Consider the following 20,547-nt stretch of genomic DNA (forward strand, 5'->3'; position numbering starts at 1 on the left):
CCGGCGCACCGCCCGGCTCCGAGCTCCGCCTGGCAGAGGCAGTCGAGAGGGAGAAAGCGCGAGAGTTCCTCCAGTGGCGTGACTCCAGGCCGGGTTTTCAAGCCCCGAGACGGAAGTCACCGCGAGCCGGAAGCTCCCGGGCCCCGTCACGGACGGGGAGGGGGAGGGGAGGGAGATTCAGGGTAGGATGGCGGCTCAAATTCCAATCGTGGCCGCTACTTCCACCCTGGCGGTAGCCCGGAACAGCAAAAAGAGGCCAGGGAGCCCTTCCCACAACGGCAGCAGCGCAGGGGGCTACGGCGCCAGCAAGAAGAAGAAGTTATCCGCCTCCGGCTTTGCACAGGTACACTTCCGCCCTCCTAGCTTGCAAGAGTGCGCGGGGCCGCCGGGGCGAAGGGCGCATGCGCGGGGGGGGGGGAATGCGCGCGGGGGCGGGGCGGAGCCGCTGCGCAGGCGCGGTGCCGGGCCGGTGGGGGTACCCTTGGTCCCCTGTGTTTGGACGAGTGGGTTTGGGTTAAAGAGACTCGCGCGTTTCGTTGGTGCGGGAAGGCGAGGTGGGAGGTTATTCTTGATTGGTAGAAGAGCCGGCCTTTCCCAGGCAGGTAGCATTTAAAGCGAGGCATGACTTCTGTCATGCCGAAAGACGTCCTCGAGTCTCCCCGGGTCCATCCGAGAGTCCGAGCTGCAAAGCGATGGAGACGGATAGGTTCGGTCAGCCTCAGGGGGAAAAGAAAATTCCACTCCCCGTGTTTCCACCCTAACTTGGGTTTGGTGTGTCTTAGCTGCAGGAGTGAAATGGAACGACTGCGATCTGGGCTCTGCAACTTTACCCGAGAAGTTTCAGCCCAGCGCCTTGTTTGATTTAACTAGTAGTTTGCTTCTCTCTCCCCACTGCCTTTTTTTTCTCTTTTTGCAAGCAGAGTGAAGAGGCAGAGTTAATGTTCCTTAACACCGTGGCTTACTTTCTTTTTTATTTGTACTTATTTATTTTTGCCAGTCCTGGGACTTGAACTCAAGGCCTGGGCGCGCTGTCCCTGAGCCGCTTTGGGCTCAAGGCTAGGGGTCTACCCTCAACTTGAGCCACAGTTCCACTTCTGAGTCGTTTAAGAGATGACTGTCATGGACTTTTTGTTTTGTTTTTGACTGTGCTGGTTTGGAACCGCTATCTTCCCATCTCGGCCTCCTGGGTAGCTAGAATTACAGGTGTGAGCCACTGGGCGCCAGGCTTCCAGAGCAGTTTTTACCGAGGTGGTAACTCGCTTCTACCATCAGTAACTGGTAGGGTTCCCCCACCCTTTTAGCACGTTAGTACTTTATGTGCATACGTCAGACTGCCTGGAAATTTTTTTCTTACCTTTTGCTTTTTAGGCATTACATTCTGCGATTTTTGCCTATCGCCAACTAAGGACTTCAGTCCTCTGCAATCTCAGGCAAAGCTGGAGTGACAGCCATGAGCCAACACACCTGGCTTATTGACTAAGACAGGGTCTTGCCAACTTATTGCCTCAGCATGATTCCCCTCACCTCTGCCCTCTCCGTAGCTGTGATTATTAGGCATGAGACTCCATGCCTTGCCTGTAATTTATACAACCCATAAGGTTGAATTGTGTCTCAGAGCCCCAGAAAATTCTCTAGTGACCCTTTCCTGTCTCTAGTCTCTTCCCTTCCAGCCAGAGGTCGTCACTTTTCTGCCATTTTACTGTAAAGTAGATTTGTTTTCAAACATAATATGAGTGGAATCATACAGAACATGTATGGGTTTCCTTAGCAAAACTATATTGTGTTTCTCATCTTATTGTTATTATTAAGGTGTTGTTTAGTAGGGGTTACCATTTCATAAGTCAGGTGATGAGAACATTTCCTTTTTTTTTGGACAATCCCATCCCTTCCTTTGCTTTCTTTTTTTTTAATGCCAGGGTTTGAATTCAGGGACTTGAGCTTACTCAACTTGCTTGCTCAGCTGGTGCTTTTTACTATTAAGCCATACTTGTAGCTTGGACTTTTTTTGGGGGGGGGGTCTGGTTGTGGGGCCTGAACTCTGGGCCTGGGCGCTATCCCTCACTCTTCAGCTCAAGGCTAGCACTCTACCACTTGAGCCACAGTGCCACTTCCGGCTTTTTTCTTTTTGCTTAAGTGGTGCTGAGGACTTGAACCCAGGGCCTCAGGCATGCAAGGCAAGTGCTTTACCATTGAGCCACCTTCCCAGCCCCATAGCTTGGACTTTTGCTGAGTTATTTTGGAGAAGGACTTTCAAAAAGGCTCATGGATTTTTCTGTCCAGGCTGTCTTGAAACGCAGTTCTCTGGATCTCAGCCTTCTGAGTAGCTAGGATTACAGATTTGAACTACTGGTGCCTGGCTCTTCGCTTTTGTTTTTCAAAGAGTCTCTTTGTAGCCCTGGCTGGCTTTGCAATCTTTCTGCTTCAACATTCAGAGGGATAGAATTACAAGTTTAAGCCTAACACAGAAGGCTAAAACAAAAAGTCACTCATTGAATACATCTGATAGGTTGTATAAAGTTAAGAACCGATGGACATTTGAGTCATGTACAGTGTTTGGCTTTTATGTGTAAACTGCTCTGGGTACTCTTATGCAAGTCTTTTTGTGTTGTCATTTCACTTGAGTAGTGGAATTTCTGTGTTAGAGGGTAGACACATTAACTAAGAAACTGTCAAATAGTTATTTCCCAAAGTAGTTGTGCAAGTCTGTATTCTTACCAGCAAATTATGAGAAGTACAGTTTTATATCATCAACAATTGTGAGTCCTTTAAAACTTCCGTCATTCTGTTGAGCAGGTACTACAACTAACTGTTATAGTTTATGTGTTTCTGATGGCTTCCAACTTCCTTTTCATGTGATATTGACTATCCCAATATTTTTATGAACTACTTGATTATTTTTTTCTAAGGAGTTTTTAAGATATTGTTGATGTGTTAAGAGGACCATGTGTTCTTTTTTTGCTGAACTGAGGATTGGACTTAGGACTTCACATTTCCCACACATACTCTTCTTGTGTGTGTGTGTGTGAGTGAGTGTGTGTGTGTGTGTGTGTGTGTAGTGAATACTTTCTCCTTGTATGTCTATGATGTGTTTTTAATATTCAGATACGCCAACACCAAGGGATGTGGTCAGTATATTTGGGGAAGAATGCTTGTTTTGACTTAAAAAGTAGCATTGATCACGTCCCACCATAGTATGCTTCAGAGAGTGGCCAGATGACTTCAGGAAGCTGGAAATTTCCATAACCCAATGTGGTAGAAATTTCAACTTGTTGGCCTCGGGACTGTCACTGAGGAGAAGGGCTGCCTAGATGTTCTCTGAGGACCCTCTCCATTTCAACTGCAGTCACACAATAGGCTGCAAAGAGCAGGATATTTGCTTGTACAGTGAATTCATTTGTCTTGGTTTTCCTCTTCCCAGCTGGTGTCTAACAAGATATAATAACTGTGCAACATGTTTTAGATTTTTATCCTGCTGTAATATATCCATCCATCTTAGTTCTTTAATCCATAACACATGTAACCATACCACAGTACTCCTGTGAGTACTGCCTGGGATTTTCCTGAGGAGACCCTCATCTCTGTCCCTTGCTCGGTCTTCCTGTTCTGTTTCAGTTCCGTTCAATCAGCAAGGCATTGCAGTTGTGTATTTCTGTTATATGTCCATAGTATGCTTAAGACATTCCAAAGTTGTAGCTTGCTTCTATAGGCTCGAAGAGAGATGGACAGATGTACATTATAATTGCTATCCATTATTGCTATTCAAAATTACCACAGATTTAGTGGCTTAAATAACATCAGTTTATTAGCTCATAATTCCTTAGATCAGGGCTGGGAAGGTGGCTCAGTGGTAGAGCGCTTGCCTCACATGCTTGAGGCCCTGGGTTCAATTCCTCAGCACCACATAAGCAAAAAGGAAAAAGCCGGAAGTGGTGCTGTTGCTCAAGTGGTAGAGCGCTAGCCTTGAGCTGAAGAGCTGAGGGACAGCGCCCAAGCCCAGAGTTCAAGGCCCCATGAACGGACCCTCCCCCCCCCCAAAAAAATAATAATTCCTTAGATCAAATGGTTATTGAATCACATATCTGTAAATCAGATGGCTAGGTTGTTTCTGTGCTCTGTACCTAGGCCAAAATAAAAATATTTCCTATGCTAAGTTTTGTCTAAAGGCTTCAGGAGGAGTGATTGTACTTGGGCTTATTCAGCACTTGGTTCTTTTGGAGTGGTAGGACTGGAAGTCCCTATTTCCTTGCGGGCAGTCAGCTATTGCCCCCATCCATGCCTTGTTAGATGCCCTCCTCCATCTCCCAACCAGTTACAGAGAATCTTTGCCTTTTTGTCCAATCCTTCTTAAGCTTTGCATTATCTCCTGCTTCTCTCATCTCTGAATCTCAGGATTTAGATTTAAAGGATTTATGTGCTTACTGCTTGGGTTACTTGGATAATCACCTTTGTTTAAAGTCAGCAGAGTTGAGATCTTAATCACATCTGGGTACAGCAGTATCTAAGTTAATGTTTGTGTGAGTAACTGCTGAGTTGTGTGCACCTGGTAAAAGAACAAGCTACGATTCTACCTGTCACTGGAAGGAAACGCCAGGAAGATAGGATGACTTTTGAATGTACTATCAGCATTCTCTCACCTTGGTGTCTTATCACACCTGACAAAAGAAGGTGAGGACTCCATGCTGGAAATAATAGCAAAGTAGAGAGAGGTGGAGGCCGGGGGACTTGAGATTGACTTGAAGGGGCAATGGGTTTCAATATAGAAGTTGTACCAGGTTCAGAGCTGTGGATATATAAGATTAACTCTGGTTGCCCAAGGCTGTATCTGCTGGGAAGTGAGTAGTTTTATCGATGTGATTGTATTACTTGAGTTAGAAGGAATTTTACAGATCTCTCAGAACTTAAATTTTCTTATGTCAATAATAGCAGGTATTTTTTAAAAGAATGAAGTACATAAAGAAGCATCTAAAGGATATAAAGTAAATAATATATAAAGTATATAAATAAGAGTGAAGTATATAAAACTTTCACAAGATTTAAATACTTCGAAGTCCACAGGACTTCTGGTTTTGGTTGAATTTTGGTTGAAAATTATTCTGAGCAAAACATTTTGCATCAGTCCTAAGAAAGGTGTTGAATTAGTACAGAAATAGTTTTGTCTAATTTCATCTGGATGGTTTTTTAGAAGCTGGTGGTGCTGGTGGCTCACACCTGTAATCCTAACTATGTGGGAGGCTGAGATTGTCGAGATTGAGGTTCAGGGCCTATCTGGGGAGAAAAAAATTCCATCAGACTCCTTCTCAGTGAAAAGCTGTGTGCATGTGTGGCAGGTACCTGCTCCTTATTTCAAAAATAAAGAGCAGTAGTTAGGGGTGGAGGTGTGGCTTAGTGGTAAAAGCACCTGAGGGCCTAGGTTCAAACCTAAAACTTGTAGGTGGGATGGAAGGGAAAAACTGGGAGAGAGAGATGAAAATGGGCCACATATTTTATATGCACTCTTGACCTGACATATGTAATTGTAACCCATCTGTATATCACCTTCATAATAAAAACAAAAAAGGACTAGAGCCATAGAGAAGATAAGCAGCCGAGATCATACAATAAATAAGTCAAAGTTCAAACCAATTTTTTTTTTCTGGTCCTGGATCTTGAACTCAGGGCCTAGGCACTGTCTCAGATATTTTGCTCAGGGATAGTGATCTGCTGTTTGAGCCACAGCTCCACTTCTGGCTTTCTCATAGGCTTTCCTGCTGGGGCTGGCTTCAAACCATGATCCTTAGATCTCAGCCTTCTGAGTAGCTAAGATTACAGGTGTGAGTCTCCTAGCTCCAAATACTTTTCTTTTTTTCTTAACTATCTTTCCTATGTCACTCACTACTTTGGAAGATGTGATTTGTGGTTGTTGTTTTTTTTATAATCAGATCCATATATAGCTTTTGGAGTACAGAAGAATGTTTTTGGGGAGATTTTACTGGGGACATGTAGTACATAAAAGGCCCTCCAAATGCCTAGTCTAATTAAGACTTCCTAAGAAACCTGATTGTTCTCTAAACTGATTTTTACTTAATAGATTTCAGAATTGAGGTTAATAAACAGTTAAAGAGTCTGAAATTGAGAGGTATTAGTTGTTTCTTTAGAATAAGGGATGACCAGGAGAATAGAAGTGGTGATATAATTTTCTGTAGTTGGAAGCAGACAGAGAATACTGGACTAATTTTGTTTATTCATATTTTTAAAAATCCAATCAAGCCAGACACCAGTGGTTTATGCCTGTAATTGAGCTACTCAAGAGGATGAGATCTGAGGAGGATCAGGGTTCAGAGCTATCTGTGGCAGGAAAATCCCTGAGACTTTTATGTTCAATTAACCACAGAAAAGCCAGAAGTGGAGTTGTGGCTCAAGGGGGCAGAGTGTAGCCAAGGGTGAAAAATCTGAGGGATACAGCCCTAGGTCCCCCCCCCCCCTTCCTCCTCGCAAATAATTCTATCCTTAGCTTCAGAAATTATGACCATCTTAAATCATGTTATTCTTTCTGTGAGTGGATGTAGTTTTTCATTTTGTACTCAGCATATAATGTTGTGTATTATTTTCATTTGGCATTACTTATGACTGTTTCCCTGTGTTGACAATCTTCTCAATTAGACTTTGAAAAGTCTAATAGATTGTTATGTCTAATTGACTTCATTCTGTTCTAAGAAATTAAGTGCTGTTTAGTTAACTGACTTCATAGAATATTTAGGTTGCATGTCATATTTTTTGTTTTAACTAATTCTACAGTCACTTGTAGTTTTAGCCTAGAATCAACCATCTCTAAAGTCTAGAAAACTATGAGATAGCTGTAGCTGGTATTTGATTTTTCAGTGACGAGACAAAAGTCAATTAATTGTCTTCTTTCTTTGTAACCACAGACAGAAGGGCCAAATTTTCTTCAAGTCTGACTTGGAGTTATACGGGCTGCTTTGTGGAGAAACAGAGAGCCATTTTATCTGGGCTGTACAGTTGGAAAGAGCTGAGCCAAGATGGTAGGCTGTGCTAACTCCTATGTTAGGGGCAAGCTGGGTTTCTTTTTCCTAGGATTTCAGTTAATACTTTTAGTGCTGCAAGTAGGGGACAATACTTAAGGACTGGGAATTTCTTTGGCTCCCTTTATTTGAATAGCCTAAAGAAATTCTTAATAATTTTGTAATATTGTAATGTTGAATTTGTAATATTGAAACTCGACATCATCTTAAATTTTATTTGATGGCATCAGAATGTCATAGACTTGACTTTCCTTGTGATTAAAGATCTCTTCCTCCCACCCTGCTCTTAGTAGATGCTTAGGTCTCAGCTTAGCTGAAGGTGAGACAGAGGATGAAAGTGAGCTAACATAGGGGTGGAAATAGGTCTGAAGAGGGAAGACAGCAGGAAGCTAGCTCTGGCCTCCTATTGGAATTTACCTTGTTAGAGAGGCAGAACCCTCTGGCTTGGTGTGACTCGGTTCATAGTAAGGTGGCTTTCTTTCTCTGCTTCTTGTTTAGCTTAACTGGCCTGCTGGAAAGAGAAAAGCAGACGTTGGAGGAGCAGAGGAGAGAGGGAGCCTAGAGCAGGCTATACCTGATTTAAAAACTAGTGCTTCAGCAGATCATTTTCATTCCTTCTCCCATGCCTCTCTAGCTTGCTGGAACAAATGACTTCTAGTCTTTCTTCATGTCACCTCACCTCTCTTAAGTTGGCAGCTGTGCTTGTCTGAGCTTGTCTGATGGTGTGCCCTTTCTGCTTTGAGAACTTCTAGATTGTCTAAGGGTGGTCTGATGTCTTAACTGCTTTTCATAGTGGTTTCTGGGGTAGAAAAAAAGCTTCAGTTGCCTGGATCCCAAGTGAAGCTTCACTGGCTTTTTCTCCCAGAGACCTTGAGACCTTGGGTCAAAAAGCCTTTGTCAAAAAATCCCCTGAATTCTTTCCCTTTTACTGGCCCAATGCACCTTTGAGTTTCCCTCTAGAATCCAAGGAGAAGAATGAACAAGGTGAGAAGCAATCTGGAGATTTCTGGAGTGGGAGGAAAAGCAGGCATTCCTAGAGGATGGGCCCTGGGGAATGGGCAGGCTTTGGATGATTCTGTCATCACTGTCACTGTCAGAAACCTTGGGACTAGAATTTCTTCCTTTCTCTTCAGAATCTCCTCTTTGTTTCTTCAGCATCTTCTCCCAGATGGAACCAGTATTAGTAGTCATAGTCTCTGTCTGTCTCTGTCTGTCTCTGTCAGTCTCTGTCCCTGTCTCTGTCTCTGTCTCTGTCTCCCCTCCCCCACCCCCCTCTCTCTCTCTGGGAATGGCTTCTTTTCTTCTAACACCTCTTAAAAGATCAATTTCAGGGTAAATCTACAGCCAAAGGTTTTTTACCTATGATAGTGTGAATTGTCCTTGAGTTCCCCCCTTCTTTTTCTTGTGTGTGTGTGTGTGTGTGTGTGTGTGTGTGTGTGTGTGTGTGTGTGTGTGTGTGTGTGTGTGTGTGTGTGTGTGTGTGTGTGTGTGTGTGTGTGTGTGTGTGTGTGTGTGTGTGTGTGTGTGTGTGTGTGTGTGTATACAAACTTTCTTATAAAAATGAACTTACCCAATAACACAACCACTCCACTGTTGGGTATTTACCTAAGAGAAATGAGAACATTTTCCGGCAGCTTTATTTATAACACTGAAAATAAACCAAATGTTCACCAACAGGAAAATGGATAAACAGATTTTAACACATCTATATATTGAATTCTAGTCTGCTGAGAAGTAGGAAAATACCAACAACAAACTACTGATCCATGCAGCAACGTAGACATTCTCAAAAACTTCATGCTAACTCAGGCTCCTGTCTGTGATCCTAGCTATTCACAACATAGATAGGAAGATTTTTGACTTGGGGCTAGCCTGGGCAGAAAGCTAATGGGATTCCACTTCAAAACAAAACAACAACAATAAAAAACAAGACAGACCAAGAATGACGAGTATTGCCAAGTGCCAGTGGCTCGCACCTATAATCCTAGCTACTTATAAGAGGCTGAGATCTGAGGATCATGGTTCAGTTCTAAGCCAGCTGGGGCAGAAAAGTCCTTGTGAAGCTTATCTCCAATTAACCACCCAAAAACTGGAAGTGAAGCTATGACTCAAGGTGATAGAGTGCTAGCCTTGAGCAAAAAAGCTCAAGGACAGCGCCCAGGCCCTGGGTTCAAGCCCAACAACTACCACCAACAATAACAACAAAAATGAATGACAAGTATCACTCTTTTTTCAGTTGTATGAAATCTACTGCTTAAAAAGGAATGATGGGAATGCCAAATAGCTTCTGTTTGGAGGTGGATAGTAGTGGGAAGAGGAAGGGCAAAAGGACAGGGTATATGGGGATGAATATGGTCAAAGTTGTTTATACACAGATATGAGAATAGAACAATGAGGGCTGGGAAGTTGGCTCAGTGGTAGAGCACTTGCCTTGCATGCCTGAGGCCCTGGGTTCGATTTCTCAGCACCACATAAGCAAAAAGAAAAAAGCTGGAAATGGCGCTGTGGCTCAAGTGGTAGAGCACTCGCCTTGAGCTGAAGAGCTGAGGGACAGCGCTCAGGCCCAGAGTTCAGGCCCCACAACCAGACCCCCCCCAAAAAAAGAATAGAACAATGAAACCTGTTGAAATTGGCTAAGAAGTAGAGGAAGAATGCGAAAGCACAGTGCTGGAAAGTGAATTTGATTGGGTACATTGTATGTATTTATGGAAATACCACAATGAAACTTCTTTGTATAACTAATACAAACTAATAAAAGATTATGAATAGTAATATAAAATAGAATATATATAAATAATAAAATATTATTAATAAGAAATAAAAAGCCCTGGACTTCAAAAATAAAACAAACCAGGTATAGTGATGTGGTGCCTGTAATCTCAGTTATGTGGAAGGCAGAGGTGGCGGATCATAATCTAAAGCCAGCCTCCGGCCAAAGTTAAAAACTAACTCTATCTATAAAAGAAATAAAGCAAAAGGACTAAAAAAAATTGTCTTGAATAATAGAGTACTTCTGAGTTCAAACCCCAGAACAGATCACCTTTACAATAAACATTTAACAAACAAAACACAAAATGAAATGGATCCAACCAACCAACAAAGACCAAATATTTGGCTGGGCTAACGAAGGCAGAGGCAAGAATACATGCTGTCCATTCCATGTTTGTGAAGTTGTAGAATGGCTTGAAAGTACAATGGTATGAATTAGAGCAGTGATTGCCTTTTGGCCTGGAAGGCATTGTCCAGGAAGGAAGAAGAAAACTTTCTGGGATAGTAGAAGTATTGTGTCTTGAGAAACTCAACAAACTTATACCTAAGGTCTGTGTCTTTCACTGTCTGCAAATTGTATCTCAAGTTTTAAAAAAGCTTATTGTAGTCTGGGAAAATTGCAATCTCATTACAAGTCACAAATTAGTTCTTACTTTGACTTGTTTTTTTCTTTGTGATGGTTAGCTTAAAGGGTTTTTGTTTTGTTTTTCTTTAAAGCATATTAGCTTGCTTGGCAAGGCACTTTCTGGCTTCAGTCAGCTGACCCATGGCTGTCCAGCTTCCTCTCTGTTTTCCTTCCTCACAGTGCCCTTGTCCTGTCATGCCCCTACTCATACCTACACCTGTACCAGCTCTAGCCTGGGCTTGCTGACCGACTAGACCCATAAGGACCAGACCTTTTTGTCTTCAAGCTTCAAGTCACAGCCAGGAGCTGTTGGCTCACACCTGTAATCCTAGCTACTCAGGAGGCTCAGATCTGAGGATCACAGTTCAAAGCCAACCTGGCCAGGAAAGTCTATGAGACTCTTATCTCCAATAAACCACTAGAAAACTGGAAGTGGTGCTGTGGCTCAAAGGTAGAGTGCTCGCCTTGAGCTGAAGAGCTGAGGGACAGTGCCAGGCCCAGAGTTCAAGCCCCATGACCCAAAAAAACAAAACAAAACAAAACAAAATTTCAAGTCACAGTTGCCAAAATCAGCAGGAGTAGGGACTAACTGGTGTCATGGAGATTATAGAGGTTTTAGATTTGGCCTGACCTCGGGTCCAGTCAGGTCCAGTACTATATGGCCTTGAACCTGCCCGCCTTCCCTCCCCTACCCCCACCCCCTTCAATCCTGTTTTCCTTTCTGTAAAATGGGAATAATGGATAGTATGTCTTTTGTAGCAGTTGTTGGAATGAAATGGGCCAGCTTAGGTAGGTTAACCATCCCTGAGCCTAGCACAAAGGGAATCAGGAAATATGGCAGCTGGGGCTTCTGACTGTCTCTCCTGCAGCCTCTGCATACATACAGATGCTCCCTATGTGTGGGACCGACCACCTCCTGGCACTCTGGGCACCCTGTTTCCCTTTCCATGCCCGTGTTTTAGGAAGCAGAAGGGGGGAGATCCCAGTAGGAGAAACTGACCTCATGCTATTCTTACTCTGTTGAAAGGGTGTCAGCATGGAAGCCATGACTGAAAATAAAATGGTGACCTCAGAGTTTAGCACAGGACCTGTGGAAAAAGCTGCCAAACCTTTGCCATTTAAGGATCCCAACTTTGTGGTAAGCATCTAAAGTGTTTTGAAATATATAAATAAATAAACCAGACAACCACAGTTGGCCTTTTGTCAGGCTATTCCTGCACTGAGGTGGCTCTGGAGACCTCTTCTTTTAATCTGGGCTGCCACCTTCTTTCCATGGTGTGAAGGGAAGAAGGAGCAGAAGGACCCTCCTGTTGATCTCCCTGTGTGCCAGACCCCAAGGACTTTGGTGTGTCTTGTGGCATTTACTAAAAGGCAGGCCATTCCCATGATGATTCTTCCTGTTCCTTTTTGTTGATCTTAACACATGTATTAGAGGAGGCTTGAAAGTGTTCCTCACTCATTTCTTTAAATAAAGCTGTGGTACTGTAAAGTACAAAAAGGGTACTCTTCTTATCACTGGAAGATTAGAATAAGTTACAGTGACTCAGATTGCACCTTTAGAAGTTTATTTTGTGTGTGTGTGTGTGTGTGTGTGTGTGTGAATGCATTTGGGGAAGAAAATGTTACCAGTGTCTGTAAATATGTCGGAAGTCTTTTCCATTTTATTTTGTAATCTTCACAGGACACACACACACAATTAAATTGTCCAGAAGGTCTGCCAGGATTGAGGCTTACTCAGGTTTTCCAGGATCACTAGTAATTTACTAGGCAGAGAAACTTCCCCACAAGGGACTTGAGAGATGCAGTTGTGAGGGTAAATTTAATTTTGTAAGTCATGGGTGAATTCTATGCTCAACCCAATAAAGGGTCTGTGCATGTAAAGAAGTAGCTTTTCCTTTCTGTTCTGTCATAAGCCCTAACTCATGGGTTTCAACAGTGTGAAAGCCAGGGTTTTGTTGTTTGTTTGTTTTTTAAACAAAGATTAAAGTGTACTGTGAAATACTTTTTAAGCGACCCCAGCAGTACAAACCATTGCTGATAGAATGCAAGGTACATACCAGTCATCATTAAGCATAAATGTCAGGTTTTCAAGTAGTAGCCTCCATTGATTTTTTTTTCTTCTTCCTTCTAATCCATGCTTTTAATTTGAGCACTCTGGCCATGGTGGCGCGGTAGCTGGCAAGAAGAACAGAACCTGGAAGAACCTGAAACAGATTCTCGCTGCTGAAAGGGCATTGCCGTGGCAACTGAACGATCCTAACTGTGAGCTGTCCAGAGCCTTCCCTGGGTTTATAACTTTCTGAGAACAAACCCACGCTGTTTGATTGTGTTCATGGTATTTGTAGGAAATTGTTTCTAGCTTGAGAATTTTATAGTGCCGTAAAATCCTGGGAAATTATGGACATATTTCCTCTTAGCCATCCTCTGTATTGAGTCTGATTGTTTGTGTTGTCATAAGTATGTGGTTTTTAGTTTGTTGTTAACATTTTGGTTTAGGGAAATCGTTCCTAATAGGATAATATTGATGTTTCTATTAGACAAACTTCTTTTTCAAAAGTCTACTCTTAAAATTTATTTCCAAGAACAAGGTAGCTCAGATAGAGAGCCAGCCTTAGAAGGATTTCCAACAAGCGGCTTAAAGGCCAGCTCTTTCAGAGTAAATGCTTTCTGCTGCAGTAGGTACAAATCTGTGCAACTCTATTGGAAACTACAGGCTCAAAGAGCTCTCTGCCTTCCAACCCTGCTGTGCTTCTTTCCTGAGGGTGACTCAGTGACAAGTACACTAGTCAGTTACCTGGGTGTGGACGTACAGCAAGCCAGATCCAGTTGGTGGGTTGTACAGCATTTCCCCACCATCAGCCCACATAGCCTGAGACTGTAAGCATGGTTTGTGGTTACAGGAGCCTAGCAGTTCCCTGGTGACAGGGTGGGGCTATAGCAGAGCCTGCCCTTGGTCTATGACACATAGCACCATTGCTAATACTCCTCCCTTACAAATTCTGTGATAACTATTCACAAAGGAACAATTCAAGAATATTATCAACTGTTGTTTTAGAAAAAGAAGAAAAGAAAGAGCTAGACAGTCTTAAAGCCAGTTACCTTTTTTTTTCTTCTTCATCTTCTTTTTTTTTTTTTTTTCTTCTAGACTTTAGTATTGATGCTCCTCCATCCTTTAAACCAGCCAAGAAGTATTCTGATGTTTCGGGTCTTCTTGTGAGTATGATTGTATCTCTCTGTATTCTAATGTTAGATTGAGAATTTCACAGTAATGCCTATCCAAATAGTGTTTACTATCAGCCACTGATGGTCCTGCCCGGAGCCTGGGCACTGTGCATAGGTGATGGCTTTGTGCACACTGTTTCTGCTGCAATCTGCAGTGTCCAGGGAGCAGACTGGGAGGAGGATTGCTTTCAGAAAGCAGGAGACATAGTGGCCCTTCCCTTTCCTCTGCCTGTAACTATGTGACACAACACAAGAGAAATAACTTTTTTTTTTCTGGAAATTTTAAAATACTACATTTAGATAATTGGTTGAACTTGAAAGAAATATTTAGTGTTGTGAATGTAGCTCAGTAAGAGAGCACCTGCCTAGTATGCTGGAGGCCTGGGGTTGGATCTCTGTCATCTTAGAAAAGAAAATTAAACCTCTGCATAGAGACACTGTGATAAAGGCAGTGGCTTTCAGAGTCATTTTTAAACATCAGAATCCCTTTTCCAGATGAAGTGACTTTACAGAATACCCAAACCTAAAAAGGCTGGAGACCTCCGCCTTACCACACCTATGTGGCTCTTCAGTTTTTTTCCCTGTTCCCAACAGAGTCACTGCTCAAATGCTTTGTGGGTACATAGCTTGGGAACCACCAGCAGAGCTGGAAGAATGAGATGGGCAAATTGCCAAAGCCAGGTACCAAAGAGAGCCCAGTTCCTTATGTGCAGAATGTAGACCAAGTGTGAGATTTGTAAAGGTTTAATTTTTAGTTTACCTTTTATTATTATTACTTTTGCCAGCCCTGGAGCTTGAACTCAGGGCCTGAGCACTGTCCCTGCGCTTCTCTTGCTCAAGGCTAGCGCTATATCACTTGAGCCACAAAACCACTTCTGGCATTTTCTGTTTATGTGGTAAAGAGGAATTGAACCCAGAACTTCATGTATGCTAGGCAAGCACTCTACCACTAAGTCACATTCCCAGCTCTTGAGCCTTTTTTTAAAAAATCTCTTCTAAATATGGAAGATGGGCATTTTCTCTCAGCTACAGAAGTAAAGATGCATGTAACTTTTTGTGTGTATGCCAGTCCTGGAGCTTAAACTCAGGGCCTGGGTACTACTGTCCCTGAAAGCTTCTTTTGTTCAAGGATAGTGCTCTACCACTTGAGCCACAATGCCACCTTGAGCTTTTTCTGAGTAGTTTATTGGAGAGATTTCAAATTAGGTTCCTCATATCTCAGCCTCCTGAGTAGCTAGGATTACAGGCACAAGCCACTAGCACACCTGACAGCATGTCACTTTTTAAACTCATATGTACATCATTTAAATGTTTTGCCTATGAATGGAAACATCTGGCTATAGCTTCTGTAATAAACTGATTAAACTAATTATGTACCTCATACAAAGAAAGCTTGTTGTGATGTTGTACTTCTGTAATTCCAGTTATTCAGGATGTAGAAGCAAGAGGACTGGGAGCTTAAAATCAATCTGTTCAAAAACTTGTCTCAAAAACCAAAGGATCAGCAGCAGAATTCAGTTGGAGGCCTTGGGTTGAATCCCTATACTGAAAAAAGAACAACTTCCTCTTTATTCCAGATAATTTTCATTGTTCTAAAGTCTACTTTTATCTGTATTAATCCAGTTACATTCTATAGATGTGGTTTATATTTTGTCAGATTGGTCCCCAATCTGACAGTGTTGGGATGATGAGCTTTGAAGAGGTCTTAGCCATGTAGCCTTGTACTACGCCTGTCTATTGCTGAAAATATTTGCATGTATTTGACCCATTTGAATGGTTGTTTATAGCAGGGGAACTAGTATTTTCTTATGGCCAAAGTGAACATTTCTGCTTGTGCCAGTTTTGAGTTTGTGGGAAACTGTGATTATGGCCAGACTTGAAGTCTGGTCACCTGGAACATCAGCTCTCTCCTCACTGTTGAAAGCAGCTCCTGCTAATCCAATGGTTTTCACCCATTAAGAAGCATGAGAACCATTTTGAAAAATGTTATTCTAAGTTTCTGTGGCCAGAGGGCTTGCCATGGTAGGCATTACCTTGAACCTTATGCCCCAGTGCCTTTAAGAATTTACATAGAGCCAGGTGTTGGTGGCTCATTCCTGTAATCCTAACTACTTAGGAATCTGTGATCTGAGGACTGCAGTTCCAAGCCGGCCCAGGCAGGAAAGTCCATGAGACTCTTACCTCCGATAAACTACTCAGAAAAAGCTGGATGTGGTGCTGTGGCTTAAGTGTTAGAATGTCAAAGAAGCCAAAGACAACATCCAGGCCTTGAGTTCAAACCCCAGGGCTGGCAACAACAACAACAACAACAAAAGTTTACAAAGAACTCTACCAAATTATTGAAGGACAATCCCACAGAAGAACTAGCAAGGAGGATATAAATAGACAATTACAAGAGAGGAAAGACAGATGGTAGTAAGTAGGCATTCAACCTCAATGAGAATGCAGTTAGACTTGTCACACAGGGAAGAAACAGCCCCAACATAAGGAAATGGATGCACTCATACCTTGCTTGTTTGAGGTGAGAATGAGTACTGAAACTGCTTTCTCAAAGGACAATTTGGCTCTATATCTTGTGTCAAAGCAAAAGCCAATGACCTGGCAGTTTGCTTGCTGGCAGCTCCCTGGACAAGTAGGATGTACAAGGAGAATCATGCAGAAATGCTTTTGGAAGGCTGTTGGAAGACGTAAAGGCCTGTCACTGGGGACAGTTTCATACTGTTCTGTGAGCTGCACGCTCATGTAACAACATCATGGCCAATTTTCTAAGATATAGTATCAACTGCAGGATTCAGAGCTGTGTAAACAGTCTGCTATTACATAAAAATCGTCACATTCACTCAACGAAAACATTGTGTAAAGCTGGGCACTAGTGTCTCACGCCTAGAATCCTAGCTAGGCAGGAGGTTGAAATGCTTTAAAGCCAGTCTGGGCAGACAAATCCATGAGACACTTATCTCCAAGTAAGTAACCAAAAGCCAGAAGCAGAGGTGTAGCTGAAGTGGTAGGGTGCTACCTTTGAGCAAAAAATCCAAGGGAGAGTACGAGGCCCTGAGTTCAAGCTCAGTGCCAGTACCAAAAAGAAAGAAGACAGTCCCTTTCCCTACATTGCATGATTTCTCTGGGATGTTTATGTGTTGGCAGAAAATCATGGTAAAGGGGTACTTTAGTCTTATTCATAATGTTTAATTTTTTTTAAATAGGAGAACACAGTTCAGTCTGTTACTTGTATAATCTAAAGTCACAACATTACAACACTTGGGCTCACATTACACTGACTCCCCTGTCCTCCACCAGCCATGCATGTATCTGTTTCCCTGGGCTTGGGAAGGCATACACGATCACATCTGTGATTAGGGACAAGGTGATGGGAAGCATTGTGGCTCTAGGTGAGTCTAGGGAGCCATGAATACTGCCTGTCACTCTGCTGTAGGAACCCAACATTGCTGAATGCCTCTGTTTGCTTCAGCTCAGCTCAAGACTAGAACCTAGAGGAGGGGAGGCTAGAAAGGAAGCTCTGCCCTGATTCATTCAGCTTTGGGACGTCATGTGTCAACATCGTCCCTTCTGTTCAGAATTGTTGGGTGCTGGCTCTTGGATCAGGTTAATCTGCCCCAGATTTTGTTGGTGACCTTCTTGTTGATGCTATAGGATCTCCCTTCCCCATTGTTTATTCAGCAGCCTTTTTGGCCCTGAAGTCTAGAGTACACTGGCTGGCTCAGCACAGTTGGTGGTAGGAGTGAAGCAGCCACAGATCAAGCCAGACTGAGACCGGATGATGATCCAAGCTGGATGCACATGTTTGCAGCCTCCCCTGCCAGTTCTTTCACCTAGCTGCCTCAAGGCCCTGAGCCCGCAAAAGAGACTTGTCATTGTTCTTTTTTTTTTTTAATTGAAGCCTTCCCCTATATTACTGTTATTAAAGGAAATATCTAGATCAAGCCAAAGGATCAAAGCTATACTTTGTACAGAGCTCTAATTAATCTGAGCTTTTGAGGAATAAATCTCCATTCTCCTGACACGTAACAGCTAAATAATTGAGTACGATCCCCAGTGGCACGATTGAGACTTCAGAACATGAGAAATCCATGACTCAGTTCCCTTTGGCTCATAGCCTTTTTCCGAACCTTCTCCTGTACCAAACCACAGAATTACTGAGAGTCTAAGTCCACACACAGATGACAACATTGGAGCAGACGGTCCATGCTTGAGTAATGGGACATTATCTGTCTAGACTTTTAATGGCATCTTTCATCTTTTTTTTTAAGCGCTTAAAATTACTCATGTACATTTTCTTTTTCAAAATCTATAGAAGCCATCTATTTTGAAGTGTATACTACTTTGAGGTGAATTATTTTCTCTACCTGGAAAAAACAGAAACCAAAGATTGTCGAAGATGCAAGTTCTCTTTCCTGCAGTGGTTTGGATCATCTATTCATTTGTGCATTCATTCCTTATTTGTTGTACGGACCCTGATGGAAGGCCCTTTGTGTGTTCCACACTGCACGAGATGGAGCTTGTCCACAGTGATGATTAAACCAGTACATTCCTCCTTCATGGCATCTCATAGCCATTGTATGCCTTAATCAGAGTATCAGGCCGAGAACCACAGAACTAAGAATTGCGCAGGCAGGCACTTTGGTCCTGATTTTGGAGGGCAAAGAATATGCTTCCCTGAGGGTGGGGGCTATGGAGCCAAGTCCTCAAGGGTGAGCAGGTGATTAATAAGTACAGTAAGCCAGTCGGGGCTGGGACTCCCGCTAAGGAGAGGAGGAGGAGACATGGCTGGAAAGAGTTGCATAAAGACTTGGGTGATTGGAACCAGAGCATGGGACATGTGGCTAAGGATGGAAGAGACCCAGGGCCTGAGGAGCCACACTGAGGATTTGGGCGTTTGTCCCAGGAACAGTGAGGAGCCATCTTGAGAGGTTTTATGCCATATACAGAATGACGTGATCAGAGTTGCAGGTTACAAAGGTGATCCTGGCTACAGTTGCAGGGTGTGGTCCCTTCCTGTGGCAGGGTGGGTGTGGGGAGTCAGTACAGCTCTGGGGAGCAAGATATGGAAGAGGGAGTGGTAAAGGCAGATCTGGAGAGAAGGACAGGGAGGTACTTGGTACAAAAAAGACAGCCATGGCCCAGCATGCATCTGGGCAACTCCTGCCTTGAGGAACACAAACCTAGGCCTTCTGATGGAAGGAGGTGAGAATTTGAAGGCAAGGAGGAATGGTCATGAATTCAGTGTTGGTTGGATGTGTTAGTTACACTGACATGAAGAGTATAGGTAGATGCTAAGCCCTGCTGTAGTGATTACTCTTCTTTACTCTGTGCTCTGAATTATTTCTCAAGTCTGGGAAGATTAATGAGCCTTTGCCAAAGTGAGCAATTTAGTGTAAAACATGAGGAAGATCTATTACATTTGGTGTAAAATAGAGAAAAGATTAAAACATGACCAACATGCCCTTCTTGTTCCTGCTTCTCACCCAGGCCAACTACACAGACCCCCAGAGCAAGCTGCGCTTCAGCTCCATTGAAGAGTTTTCGTATATCCGGAGGCTGCCCTCTGATGTCATCACAGGCTACCTGGCCCTGAGGAAAGCCACCAGCATCGTTCCCTGAGCCTGAGAAATGGAAGAAATGTTTGTGAAGCGGAAACTATTGCCATGACAGACTTTGGACTCGTCATTTTGTCTCATGGAAACAAACTCTTTCTGCCGTCAATCTGAAAATGTCAGTTCTGTGCCTTGGGAAGAATGTTTGGTTTTTAGTTTAAGAGTTTGGGTTTTTTTCCCCCCTATGTTTTCTGTCCAAGTGTGATATTTCCTGTTGAATTAAATTATACTTCAGTTGTTGCCTTAAGTAAAATTGTTTGACAAGAAAATACAGCATAATTATACTTTAAATTTAGACCTAGTTAGTCCCCAAATTTTGTTACCAAGTTGTAAAGTGTTGTCCAACATTTAAAGACTGCAGTGAGTCCACGGTAGTTCTGGGTTATTTCTGATTCCAATGACTCTCTTTTAGAGCATATTGAAGAGTATATGTAGTTGCTAGGGCCTGAAGCCCTATACTGTAGCATCTACATAGCAGTCTACATAGGCTGTAACATCTTCGTAGGCTCTAGCATCTACATATACTCTTCAGAATGCCCAGAAAAATCCCAAAATTGGGTCTAGAGAAGTTCACCCCGACCCCAGCGTCGTCTAAGAGTCTGGAAGTGTGAGAAACATTAACACTCCCTATCCAAGAAGGACTCTGTCTTGGTTCAGGGTACTGCCCTTTGGCTCCAGCCTATTCCAAAAAGCTTTGCTTCCCCATCTTACTGGGAAAAGAAGCAATTCCTTGCATCAGGAAAAGGATTGTGAAGATGACCCTAGCCTCACTGAGTCCTACTCTTCTTGAATGAGAATACTAGGAACCTTAGGACCAGCTTATGGGCCAGCTGCTGTTTCTTTTAGGGATTATTAATTGTGTAGATACCCTTTCTGGGAGTAGCCCTGGCCTCCAACTTTCCTAGCCTTGGAGGAAAGAAAAACCCTAGGAGAAAAGCCTTCCAGCCAGTGGCAGTGACTCAGAGCCTAATTTTCTTCCTCCAGGTTCAGCAACTGCAGGGTCCCTTACAGTAGGAAGAGTACTGTGTAGCCTCCTCCTTTTCCTTGACAAAGCACCTGAGGTTACAGCTGGGGAGGAGGGGAACTTTTCTAAGCCACAGCCATCAAAACATTTGACTGGGCTTTAGCGTCAGAGTTGTGACAGGTTGTGGGCCTTGCCCAATTGAGCGGCTAATGCAGTGGGTGGTTTGGAATGGGTCAAGAATTGCACTTAAAAAGTGATTTTGTGAGGTTCACTCTTCCAATGAAATCAGAAGTCTCACAAGAGAGAACTTGGGGTAGGTCTACTTGCTTCCCATAG

The 20,547-nt window shown here is 43.1% G+C and overlaps 1 protein-coding gene across 1 annotated transcript; it reads left to right on the forward strand.

The window, feature by feature from the left end:
- The first annotated feature begins 84 nt into the window (after positions 1-84).
- Positions 85-19,500, forward strand: Ino80c (INO80 complex subunit C). Its single transcript, XM_070029327.1, has 5 exons — positions 85-343; positions 11,441-11,551; positions 12,564-12,675; positions 13,559-13,626; positions 19,123-19,500. The coding sequence occupies exons 1-5, from the start codon at positions 188-190 to the stop codon at positions 19,252-19,254; spliced, it is 579 nt and encodes a 192-aa protein (XP_069885428.1). The 5' UTR covers positions 85-187; the 3' UTR covers positions 19,255-19,500.
- Positions 19,501-20,547: the final 1,047 nt, after the last annotated feature.

Source organism: Dipodomys merriami, unplaced genomic scaffold (genome assembly GCF_024711535.1).
Source record: "Dipodomys merriami isolate MVZ:Mamm:240054 unplaced genomic scaffold, mDipMer1.0.p SCAF_2, whole genome shotgun sequence".
NCBI classification, from domain to species: domain Eukaryota; kingdom Metazoa; phylum Chordata; class Mammalia; order Rodentia; family Heteromyidae; genus Dipodomys; species Dipodomys merriami.

What these genes read in the sequence shown, in the direction of transcription:
- Ino80c (XM_070029327.1), top strand. Translation starts at nt 188, where the DNA reads ATGGCGGCTCAAATTCCAATCGTGGCCGCTACTTCCACCCTGGCGGTA. An exon ending in CCGCCTCCGGCTTTGCACAG is followed by an intron (nt 344 to 11,440) that starts GTACACTTCCGC and finishes CTCTGTTGAAAG; the next exon opens with GGTGTCAGCATGGAAGCCAT. An exon ending in TTAAGGATCCCAACTTTGTG is followed by an intron (nt 11,552 to 12,563) that starts GTAAGCATCTAA and finishes TTTTAATTTGAG; the next exon opens with CACTCTGGCCATGGTGGCGC.